The sequence below is a fragment of the Castor canadensis genome, chromosome 9 (assembly GCF_047511655.1).
Source record: "Castor canadensis chromosome 9, mCasCan1.hap1v2, whole genome shotgun sequence".
Classification (NCBI taxonomy): Eukaryota; Metazoa; Chordata; class Mammalia; order Rodentia; family Castoridae; genus Castor; species Castor canadensis.
In genome coordinates this window covers 16,091,843-16,104,958 of record NC_133394.1, presented here as the reverse complement: position 1 = coordinate 16,104,958, position 13,116 = coordinate 16,091,843, and the positions used below count along the sequence as shown (strand labels likewise).

The 13,116-nt window shown below is 41.5% G+C and overlaps 1 protein-coding gene across 6 annotated transcripts in view; it reads right to left on the bottom strand.

The window, feature by feature from the left end:
• Positions 1-13,116, bottom strand: part of Arhgap10 (Rho GTPase activating protein 10) — a 285,111-nt gene that overhangs the window by 73,706 nt on the left and 198,289 nt on the right. For 3 of the 6 annotated variants that reach the window (XM_020181364.2, XM_074041256.1, XM_074041255.1), the window contains one exon: positions 12,272-12,431. In XM_020181364.2, the coding sequence (XP_020036953.1) occupies positions 12,272-12,431 (160 nt within the window). Of the gene's footprint in view, positions 1-7,235; positions 7,252-8,743; positions 8,782-12,271; positions 12,432-13,116 lie in introns of those variants that run through there. The other 3 variants (XM_074041257.1, XM_074041258.1, XM_074041259.1) reach the window with 2 other exon arrangements.

Genomic DNA, 13,116 nt, shown 5'->3' with positions numbered 1-13,116 from the left:
CCAGGACTGGCTGGTCGATTCGTGGTCTGTAGGAACTAGACCTTGCCAGAGTCTGGAATGCCAGGTGTTCAATAAGCCATAAGTGCCTGACCTCCTCCCTGAGCAGGCTAAAATCTAGGAAAAGGAAGCCTGCGTTTTATAATTACATTCGTTCTATCCCCTGCAGACCTAGTCACTCATGTGAGTGCAACAGGTAAACATCTTCCAAAGAAACAATTAAGTTGACTTGCAAAGGGATGTCCATACATAAACCTTTGGAGGAAACAAAGGGCCTGGCTCTGGGTAAAGATAATGACAGGTTTCTCACAGATACAACACAAATGAACCCAGAATCTTCAGGCCATGTTGCCAGGTCTCTACTGTTAATTAAACTTCATAGTTGTGCTGTTATCTTTCTCACTGAAGACCAGACTTTTAGAAAGTAAGATGTGTTGTTGTTTTTTTTAATCTATTATGGCTATCCACATAGAAGGCATGCAGAAAGGCTTAATAAATGTTCTTTGAATGAATTGATAATTGCACGAAAGAAAGGATGTCAACCACAAATGTCAGGTCATTTAACTATTGCTGTGAATAACTTCAGATACATACATATATACAAATAAAAATAATAATAAACTGCTATGAATACACATCCATTATTAAACTATGATCGATCTCAGTTCATCTGTACCCCCACCCCCAAGATTACTCTGAAGCAAATTTCAGCCAATCGCTAGGAAACTTCAAGTGATTATGGGCGACTCTCCTTTAGAATTCTGGGTACCTGTACTTCTACAGTAATGACAAGCACTTGTTACCACATGTTCTCAGCCAGGAGGCTCAGTGAGCAGTGATTGAGAGAATTCACTGCTGTGGGATCAAGAATCTATTCCTGCTCCACAGTGGATAGATTGTTGTGATCCAAACAAAAGTGAAAACCAAATTCTTCCCCGAGTTTATTATGGGTTAGGGGATAATTATAGTAGGACTAATGAAGGTAGTTGGTTTTTTTGTTTTGTTTTGTTTTGTTTAAAGACAGGAAGAGAGAGGGGGAGAGAGAGAGAGAGAGAGAGAGAGAGAGAGACAGACAGACAGACAGACATACTTCCACAAAAATCTGCAAAAGAACTAATGACCTTGAGGTAGCTAGTGGGAGGAGGACCGAACTCTGTGAACACTGACTGGCATGCTTACCTGCTAAAAAATGCCCATGGCTAAAGATCATTTTTAAAATCTCTTTACAAAAAAAAAGAGGTCTTTTAGAAACAAATACAGAAGACAAAAAAGAAGAGGGAGCTGATGTAGGTGGGTCAGTGTGACACACACACTACCAAGCCCAGGTTGGGGAAAGGAGAAGGTGGCACTCATTTTTGCTCCGGGTGCAAACAGAAGTGAAGCAAACAAAACTGATTCCTGCCTTCCATGTCGCCCTCAAAAGGAATCAACCAACTGGAAAGTTAAAACAAGGGATGCTTTTGAGGGACTTTTCATCATGAGACAAATTAACCTCATGACATAAGACTGGTGGCATGTCATTAACTTAACCCATACTGACCTCATTCTTCTGACTCCCATGTTCTGTGAAGTCGATCCTATGTGGTCTAAAATGTATTGATTTATTATCTTTATGGACATAATTGTACATACATGGGAGTACAATGTGACATCTGATACATGTATACAACATACAAAGATCCCATCAGGAATCAGTGTTTCCACCTCCTCACACAGTTCCCATGTACCTCTGTTGGGAACTAACAGCAGTATACCTATGGAAGGGGGAGATACTTGCAAAGCACAAGAGGAAAAGCCGTGAATCCCAGTGACAGAGAACATCCTCAAAGAAGAAATAGAATTTCATCCTCACCCCTGACCTGCAAGTTCCTTACTGTGGCAGTTCACAGATGCCCAGTGCATGGAAAAGCATGAATGAGGCTGGTTTCACACTGCTGTCATTAGAGAGGCTGGCCTTTAACTGGGAAGGTGGATGGTAAATAAACCATTTTGAAATGGATAGATAGAAAATGTTTCCTGGACAGTTGGCATGGCCCACTGTGTCCAGCCTGCTTGCTTAGAAACGTGAAGGTGTTACATTGAGTATCTACTTGCCTTCTGGGACCCTGGAGTCAAGGGTAAAGGAGCCCCATATGACTAACTTCCACCAAAAACCCAGGCATGGGGTCACTAGCAGGCTTTCCTGGACAGGCTGCTACATTTTCACTGCAAGAGATGAGTTTGCTCCCTGTGACCCTCTGGAAAGAAGGTGGCATAAGGAAGCTTGCATGTGCAACCCCCAGGCTCCTCCTCTTCTTGTATGATCTGGCTGTGTATCTGAATACATGGCCAGAGTAAGTCCAGCTACGAGAACAACTGCACACTGAGCCTCACTAGCAGCATGGCAAGTCTCTGATGTGGATAGGGTCATAAAGTCCACAATGCATTCAGAGAAGCGGACACTAGGCTTGCTGGCCTAGGAGAGGCCTGCTTCCTCATGCAGCCATTCTACCCACTCTTATTATTTTTTGATGGTACTGGGATTTGAACTCAGGGTCTCATGCTTATTAGGCAGGTGCTCTACCACTTGAGCCACTCTGCCACTCCCACCCACTCTTTTATTGACTGCAGAAACTGCAGGATTAATGAAGTCTTAGAAACACAGAACTTTTCTGCCCCAGCATGCACCAACAGAGTGCCAACCCTTAGGATGACCACTGTCTGGCTAACACTCATTGGCCCAAGCATTTAGTGGGGTAAGATATTAGTGTCTGCCATTCTAAAGACACAGGATTAAGGGGCTGGAGTGCAGTTTAGTAGCTGAGTAAGTATTTAGTATGCATGAGGTCCTGGATTCAGTTCCTACCACCCGAACAAACAAAAGGATGAAGGGACTAAGATACTAGCATACACTCAGCTACCAGTTATCGCTGGCTAAATGCAATACTGGTGCTTCCGAATGTTTCTGATTTGGGGGGAATTCAGAAGAGTTCAAATGAGATAATGAGCTTACACTGCTCTCCATGTACCTGACGGTTCTGAGGTACCATTTTCAATCAGCCCCAAGTCTGTTTCCCACCTCATTCCCACTCACACAGAAGGCTGAATAATCCACAGAGCTCAAGCGAATGGAAAGTGCCTATTTTTCATTATTTTATTTATATTTAGGTATTTTATTATTAAATTACCTAAATTATTTTTTAATTATTATTTGGCTATTTTAGTGTAGGCTCTTATCTGCTATGGCCAAACTGAGGAATTATTATTTTGATGAAAGATCTCCTTGGTGGGCTAGCCACAGGTGGGAGACAAGAACACAGCACTACTGATAGGATTCGGTGAGAATCAGACGAGTGGTGTCCTTATCTCCTCCTCTTCGGGTTCATGTGTGGAAGCATGGGAAATAAGTCAACAGCAAGTAACAAGAAAGGCTGAGTTTGAAGAAGTGCCCCTGACCTGGACTTGTCTTGGTTCCTAATCTGGGAGTCCCCAGAATTCAAGAAATAATATATACATTCCTTTTGTGTATACATAAGAGGATTTTCAGGGAGCTTTCATTAAATGTCCAAAGAGGCTACTAATGTAATAAAACCTCGAGAATTAGATAGAGGAAAAGGATGTTAGATGTAAGAATGGTTTTTTGAATGCTAACTGGCCAAATGAATGACAGACCAGTGGACTAACCAGCCAGATGTGGAAGAATGCAGGGTATCTCGGAACAGAAACTGAGAACTTGGAAAATGGTTACCTGGTCAAAGAAATTATGTAGAAGTCAAGAGAAAAACTACTTCTAGTTTAAGCCTTGAGCTGAGGAGATAAAAGATAAACTGGAGAAGGGCACTAAAGAAATTCTAATCATAAAAGTATGAGAGTAGAGCCACAGGTTCAGGTTTGGATGGTTTTAAAGTATGGTTCCACCGAAAACTATTTGGATCAGACACACACATGATCTGTTTTCATAAGGACTTTTCTTACCAAAGTCACAGAATACACATAAAACTGAGTTAAATCAAACCCAGTTAAATTGCTGGGTAACCTGCACATCTCAGGATGTACAAGCTACAGGTACTCCACTCTATTTTCTCACACTGTCTGAAGGATGATCTGCTAGCAACAAGAATCTTGTGAAGCTGGTGCAAGTAAAAGGGGATTTATTCAAAAGGAATCAGCAAGAAGTACAAAGAGCTGAACTCAAGACTACCTGGATGAAGATGGCGTCCATTCAGAGTCAAGGCAGCATTAAGACTGCTGCTTTCTGTTTCCTGCCCCTGCACCTCCCAAATCCCCATCAGAGTGACTGTCAGATCCTCACTGGCCCCCTGACTTTCTGTTCCACCTGCACATGACCCATCACAGAAGTTTCTTCAGCCCTGGAGCCCAGGCGGCCCTGGTTCTCACAGAAATAAGCTAGTTTCTTCATGTCCCAATTCCAAACCTCTAGAGAAGAGATTCCAATTTGACTACTACTGAGTGTTTAACCTGGCTGTCATCAAAGATCTGGAGAAGATGGGAGCCAAGTCTTCCAAGCAGGGCTGGAGAAGCCCATCTCCATAGCAAGCAGACCTCAGAGGGGTGGGGCTATCTAAGCCAAGGGAAATACTTATTCCAAGAGACCATGGAGTGCTACAAAGTAGGAGCAACCCAGAGAGGTAAAAAAGGGAAGTGGCTGTGGGCTCAGAGACTCAAAAGTATCCTCTCCCAGCTCTGCCTATCTGGGAAGTAGCAGGACATCTTTTTTGGGTAGGGGAAGGTATACTTTTCAAATTCCCTGGTCTGGCACACATGGCTGTATTATTATATTATCATAGAAGCTGAAGACTGAGCCTCCCAAATCCAAAAATCTGAACTCTGGAAACCCCTAAAATGTACCAACATGATGTTCAAAAGGTGGACATGGAAGGCACATTCTGGAATTCCCATTAGGAATGCTCAACTGATAGAGTCTGTATAAATATCTCAAAATCCAGAAAACTCTAAAATCTGAGGGCTGGAGGAATGGCTCAAGCAGTAAAGTGTGAAGCCCTGAGTTCAAACCCTAGAAATCCAAAACACTCTGATGGAAACATTTTGAATAGGGTTTCTCAACTTGCATATGAATATAAACTTTTATCATTAATTCCAAAGTTTTTGCTAAAAGCATATTACTTTCAATCCCGATTACAGTTGAGGGAAAAAAAAAACAGTTCTTTACTTTTTTTTCTGGGGTGGGGGAGGTGGGAGGAGTACTATGAATTGAACTCAGTGCCTTAAGCTTGCTAAGCAAGCCCCCTTATCACTTGAGCCACACCTCCAGCCCTTTTGATCTTTACAGTAGCCATATCTTATTCATGGATTTATTACACACGGTTTTGACCAAGTATGGGCAGAAAAATCCTTAAAAATTCAAAAGACATTTCAAAATCAAAAGTTTTTAATTCTGCCTGCACTCAGTGGATACAGAGAAGCTCTCAGCCAGTCTGTCATCATCATTAGCTGTGTTTAAATCATTGTATGACCTGCTGAGGGTTTCACTGCCCTTCATTGTGAAAATCTGCCTGCCCCCAAAGCAAGGTCAAAGTGAGTGTGATTAATTTAAGTGACAATTTGAGATTTGTTCAGCAAGAAGTTGGGTGGCATGATGGGAAAATGAACCAAGCATCCACAGTACAGCACTGGACTCTATGCTTTCAGAGCACGTGTAATTTTTTTCTCAATGGCAGTGTCCTGGGAACTAGATACCCGCAGGTATCAATAGTCTATTTTAGTTCGTTTTTCAGACAAGATATTGCACTTTTCCTCCACCTGGCCTTAGACTGTGATCCTATTACCTCTTGTGTGCTACCATCCCTAAGAGTTCTTTATCTATTATCAGTGATAGCTCATATTTTATTTTCTCATGTAAACTGTTTTGTATAATTTTAGCTTTCTGAAAATATTTTTGAGACATGCAAACATTGTTTTCAATGATTTAGTCCAACCTACACTATACCATATCTGGCAATCTCCTGCATATTAAGACAGTCACAATGAAGACAAAAAGCCTTCCTCTTAAAACCAATTAGAATGGAAGGAGGCTTTACATCCACCTCTGAAGACAGAAAGACCTGGGTTTGAACAAAAGTGTGGCCATGGGCCAATTGTTAACCTAAGCTCCAGTTTCATTCTTTGTAAAATGAGGTTAAAAATATCTCCTAGAGTTGTCAAGCAGAATATTAAATGATATCACAATGTCAAGTACCTAGCAGAGTGCAAGCACTTAATGAGTGTCAGGCCTAGTATTACTGCATATTAATTATGCTGATAGTGGCAATGATGAAGATAAGATGGGGACACTGCCCGTGACCTGAGAGGAGGACATGGTTCAGAGGTGTAGTGTCTATCACACTTGAGACAGCAGACTAAAGGGGAAGGGAAGGGAGGGAGAAAGCCAGTTGAGGAGTTCCTTTCATACATTAATCACTAGTGGTGAAACCACTTAGCCCTTGGTTTTCTCAAAATGCAAACAAGTAACTATAGCCATTTAATATAAAATGTGATCATTCAAACCTATTTATCAATGCAGGGGCTAAGGAAGAGTCTTTAGAGACACAGACTGGGTTCTAATCCCAGCTCGGCCACTTTCACGTTCTATGACCTTGAGCAAGTTAGGAAGCCTCATTTCCTCATGTGTAGAGCATCAAGTAGCTCACCCCGCCTTGCAACTATTCCAGCAGTCAAGATGAAGACACTGACAATGAGATTAAATAGATGACACAGAAGTCACACAAACTGGCAGAGCTGAGATTCCAAGCCAAGGAATTTTACCTGAGAACCCATATGACATTTTACCTGAGAGCCATGTTGTGACATGTTGACATAGAATATTTCACTGAAATATTCTAGAAAAGAAGACTGCTCTATTTCATGGAGAAAAACGGATACTAGGTCCATGCAGAAACCAAGCCCATACACAGCCCGTACTAACCCGACCCTAAAGGAAAGACATCTGGCAGCACCTTCTCTCTAGCCCACCTCCATTCGCTCCACCACACCACCCCTCACTCCTTCATTCTTATCTTCCTTTCTGAGTATTCTTCATGGTGTTGAGAATGCTAGTTACCTAAAAATAAAATGAGGAACAAGAATGTATTCTTTATCATTATTTTTGATGCTGCAATCATTGACTGAAGGCCAAGTTGCATGCACTCAGCGAGGCTCTGAGGTCCTACCTTTGCAGCAACATACATTTTGGTGGAAAATTTTGGACTGGGCAGAACCTCAGCAGTCTGTGAGCTTTACTCCAAGTCCAAATCCCATCTTTAAGATAAACATATTCATATTATTAAAAATACTAGCATGTTTTCCTTCTACTGCATCAAAAACTCAGCTTCTGGCAAGTTCTACCCTCCTCAAACTGAGTGTGCTTTCTAAGACAACAAAGAATAAATCTGCTCCCCTCTTTCTTACAGCACTCCTATTTTCTAAAGCCCTCCCCAGTGCTTTGTCTACCCTGAACACTCAAAGGCTGCAAAATGACTTCTGTCTGCCAGATCTTCTCTTAACAAATCCCTCTGGTCTCCTGAGACATCTTATCTTCCACCTCCCCAGCTATAGCACAGCCCAAAGCAGCCACTTCCAGTGCAGACTTGGGAAGACAAGCTCACCATTATCTTCCTTCTCTCCTCAAAGGAAGAAGAGAGAAGAAGACAAAGTTTTCTGTGCTTTTTAAGCCTTTTTGTAAACACTCCCCAAAATGCATGATCATGTTGAGGAAAAAATATGATAGTGTCAAGTTGTCATTGGCAAGGCCAATGAGGCCAACATTCATGAAACTGGAGTGGAGGTGAAGAAGAATCCTCTTGAAATGTTACACGTACCCTTGCTGGAAGATTTTGACTCCTACATTAACACTGCCTACTCAGGGAGACATAAGGCTTTCACAAACATTGGAGTCTTATTATTGTTGTTGTTAAGACATTTATTTTGCTCTCATTTGAAAACTGTTGGTGCCTAGCAACCCAGTGCCAGCAAAGCTAAATTTTTTACAAGAAGCATTATTAGACCAGAGTTTTTTTGGATCTGTTTTGGAAAAAGATTTGTTCTTCCCATTAATGACAAGCATGTTCTATAACTGGAAGATTCCCTGCACGTAATGGAAATGGTTTGCATACTACTCATTCAATATCTTTTACATTAAAGGATGACAGGCACCAACCAACTGGAGAAAGAGGGCTAGATGTATGCCATTTTGGTAGCAACAGGAAGGGAACTATAGCCTCTTCTTTGTCACAAACAGATCACTGTGACTGTTGGGACAATAAAGTTGAGACTAAGTGGGGAATCCATTCCACCAATAACCCTGGGAACAGGGATGCAATATTCTAGCTTTCAGAAAAGATAGGTCAACAACAATAATGCAATATAGTTCAATATTCCTCTATGCATGCACTATTTAACATTCTGGTGATCACATTAGATACCTGAGGGGAAACAGTTATAATTACCCCAGTATGGGTAATTGATTGCTGAAACCCCTCTCATGGATACCAGAATCTGAGGATGCTCAGGCCTCTTAAATAAAATGGCACCATGTAGCTTTTGCACATCACCCATACACTTAAAATTATCTCTAGATTATGTGTAATACCTAAAACAATGAAAGAGCTATATAAAACTTGTTTTACTATATTGTCCAGGGAATGCTGACAAAGAAGAAAAGCTGTACAAGTTCATGCACACATGCAATTTTCCCCTAATGCTGTCCATCAGTGGTTGGTTGATGCCACAGATGGACAGTGCGTGTGCATACCAAAGGCTCAGTGTGTTCCCTTCTCTTCTTCTGTTCTCCTGTGAACAGAAAATACTGGTTAATTGAGAACTTTTGCTTATCACTTTTGGCCATATGTATCACAAAGTCCACCAAAGAAGCCTCTGGATAGGACATGGACATTGGCCATTCTCACAAAGTATGGTCATCATACATGATCTCCATTTTCACACCAAGAAAAATGTGACATGTCCTCCCAGGGTCCTCATTTCAAAAGCTACAATGCTTATTTTGACAAAGAATTCTTGTGAAGGAAAAGTCTTCTGTGACTAAATGTACTTGCCTCTTGGCATTCTGGGTCCAGAGAAGTTAATACACAAAGGCTAGCACTAGAACAGATGGCCCACCAGAGCACAAGAAACATTGCCAAGGTCAAGGCCAACTCAAAGCAACCCAATGAAAACCTTCAGTAAGATAAGTGTAATGGGATTATGATTATACTAGTATATAAGGTGGCTCAGGTGAGAGTAGCATTATATACCTTTCTTCATATGGACTGTCACTTTTTCAGTATCAACAGAAAATAAGACAGATATTAAAAGAAAACCACCCTCAGACCCATTTTTCCTTCCTTTCATTAATGACGTCAATATTCTCCCAGGATTGAATTCTTATTACACGTTCCTCTGAGGAACCTCCCCCCACACACACACACACATCTGTCTCTGAACATCTCTGGATGTTGCTGAATGATGCTCTTTACTCTGAAATTCGCCATCCTCCCAAGTTTGTGCTTAATCCACACCACATGCCCTCCCACCTGGTCTGTTTATTCCTCTACTTGTTATGAAGAACTGGATGATCAGTTCACATGAAAACAGTGAGTGGTCCTGGTAACCACAAAGTTCAATACACAAGTCCTCATGTGACATCATCACCCTCTTCACACCTGGCCGAACTCTTTCCCACTTCATCTCACACTATTCACTTATGTGCCAACAAATACTGTATTCACAAAACACACACCTCCTTCCTGTGCTTTTTTTCTGGTTACATGATCAATATCCTGTTTTTGAAATGTCCTCTTAACACATCTCCACCTGTTCAAATTCCATTCTAAAATCTACTCAAACCGCTTACTCAGGAAAGTCTTCCCAATTCCCCAGTTGGTCCTAAACTCTCCCCGAAAGTCTTGACAGCTTCCTCTCCATCTCTCCAACAACACTTGGACTCCACCACATCTTGTCACAACTTCTGGACATTTCTTTTTCCCCTTCTAGGACTCAGGGTGTTTTCCCCCCCGAAATCGCACATCACACTGGACTCGCAGCAGGCACTCAGGAAACGATGCTTCACAAATATGCTTTATGAAGAAAAAAACTTAGACACAACTCACAAATTCTAAGGCAGAATCCCAAAGTAAAAAGCGTTGGGAAGTTCCCAGTGCTCTTCCACCTTGGAGATACAATTTTCTGGTTTGCAAGAGAAGAAAGACCTTGATAATATTTTTGGCCCAGGAATATTCTTAAAACAACATCTAATGTATCATGTGCAAATGAAGCCAGACCATATGGAGCAAGTTTCCTATTGAGTCCATATGGATTTTATGAGGGGAAAAAAAAAAAAAAAAGCAAAACACAGCAAAGAGGCTCAGAAAAATTGTGATCTCCAAAACAGATTAAGTAGGGGTCTTTTTCTAACTGTAAAATTCAGCTAGCACTGCTTGCTTTAATTATATGAAGTTTCCTCTTTGCTATAGTGACTTTCCTAGAGTCAGCCTTTTTCACATTCCTGGGGAGGGAAAAAAAGCAATGAAGGGAAAGAAAAGACCTCCCTCTCTCATCCTTCCCAATTTGATCCATTCTCTCACGGACACAACAGAGGCCTGCCTCTTCCTTTCCCCTTGTGCTTTTGCACCCCAATCTGTTATTGCAATTTTTCCTTCCCCACAAGATTGTTCTTTTTTAGCCTTTCTTATCTTTACTCTTTTTCCTTCTTGTCACCAAATACTCAGGGGAACTCCCTCCCTCACCACTTTTGAGTCAAACGCGGGATCCCCTGGGTGTATCTGCGGGTTAGTTGTCAAGGAAACGAGAGGCTGCTGTGGATATACATGTCCATGTGAAGTCAGTCCACACAACCACCCCTGTCAGCAGAAATGTTCTTCCTCAACGCAGGGCCTGGGCTCTGCAGTGAGGTCCAGCTGAGCAGGAACAAAGAGCTGGCAGTACAAGCATACAAGAGTAAAATGAGAGAGAACAGAGAGGTAATGGGGAAATTACGTTAAGAACTGTTAACTAATCCAAGCTGACAATGCTCTCTCCAACCGCCACCACATCGCCCTCTCTGTCCAAGCCTGGACCCAGGCACACAGTGGAGAATCTGGGGGTCAGAGTCCACCTCCTCCCTCCCAATAGGAAACCTCAGTTCTTTGATAACATCAGTTGTGCATTCACAGCATTGTCCAGCCATGGAAAGGAAAAGAAGGAAAGCCAGGCCTACTACCTAGCTCTAAATAGCACCATTGCTGAGAGCAAGGCCACTTTCATCCACTGTGACTATGACAACTGGCTCACCAAAGCTACTTGGAAATCCCTGGAAGATCTGTTAGCAAAGTGCAAGTCAAGGCTCTCCACTTCCCAGCAGAAAAATCACATGCTTATCTCCCCAGATTCAAATGAGGGAAAAAAACCAGACTATAGTCTGACGTGGAGCCCCTCTTACCCAACAGCAAGACCCAAAACCTGCGTCTACACAAATCCATTGCACCAAAGTTCCCTAACTAGGATTTAATCAAATGATACTTGAGCTACAATAATAATAAGAGCTATTTCAATACCTCTGCTCTAACGATGTCTTTTTTCTAAAAATGAACAGTAGCCATCTTCCCATGATCTGTCTGGATGGCTTAGTGTGTTGCTGACATTTAGATCCATAACTGTAACATAAATTCAACCCCACTGGCTATGAGAAAACAGAACCAGACAGCCAAAAACGACTTACACCCACAAATACAAACTATCTTTGCCATACTAATAAAGAAAACCCCCAAACACGGCATTCAGCTTAATTTTTCAATGGAACCCATGTTCACACAAGTGAGAACTCCTAACTCTCTGTAATACTCATATACAGCTTTTGCAGAGCTTTCTTAAAACTGTGGATCGCCTCAAAATTATTCAGCTGTAATGTTAGTGTCCTATCCAAAAGAAATTATATAATTTGAACTTGATCTGAAGAGAGAGAAACCTAAAAATTCTTCAGTTGGGATGCAGAATAAACAAAACTGAATTTTCTTAAATTAGTTAAATATATATGGCCAGCATGAACAATGACAGGAATTTTTGTCATTTTGCAACATTATCAAATAAAATCATTATTATTTATTATAATAATAATTTATTATATTATTATAATTAATAATTATTTATTATTGCTAACAATAATTCAAATGAGACAGAAATGGGAGGGGAGGGGAGTAGAAGACAGACACCTAGAGGACAGTTATCCTTTCTATCCCATGGTGACAAGTCAACAGCAGCAATTCTAAGGGAAGACTGTCCACTTTACCTTCTCATGGTTTTCGATCAAGATCTCCACAACAATGTTCTGAAACTTCAAGTCCATGATGGCAGCAACAGTTTCCTCCTGGGGCCTCATCAGAGTTGGTCCAAACACCACTCCCAAATTGGCCACAGTCATTAGATTCTGCTTTGAGTGATTTGAAACACTAACGTTGAAAGGGGTGGGAGGTAGGGGGAGATTTGTTTAGTTAGGGGCAATAATTACAGAACATACCATATTCCGCGAGTTTGTATTCCCTTAAAAAAATGGAGACCCAAAAGCATCATTAGTGTCTGCTCTGAAATGCCGGGACCTGACAACACCCTACAAGCTGAGGCCCCTGACTGCTTTACTACATCTGTCTGTCTGTTTGTCTGTCTCTGTCTCTCTCTCTGATGCTCCACTCTAGCCACTGTGATTCTGTGTATATGCTAAGCCTGTTTCCTCCAAAACTTAGAACACCCCATCTTTCTCTTACTACACTATTAGATTGCATGACACCTCTGTAAGAATTGGCTTTGCAAGCAGGCATAGCTTCATGACAGCACCCTGACTCACTCCTCCGACCTCGTACTGTTGGACAGTCAACAATATGGACAACTGTTCTCAACAGCCCCACCACCGAATTCAGGTCCCAACTCAAATATTTCATCCTCAAAGAGCCTCTCCATAATAAAGTCTCACAGTCTACACATATTCCTCTTTCCTTACTCTAGTTTGTGTTTTTGTCACCACCTGAAGTTATTTTATATTTTTATTATAATCTGTTTACCTGCTTCCTTAGAAAATGAGCATCATGAAAGTAGGGACTTTGTTTACCTTGTTCAACTGTCTAAAAGAAGACATTCAAT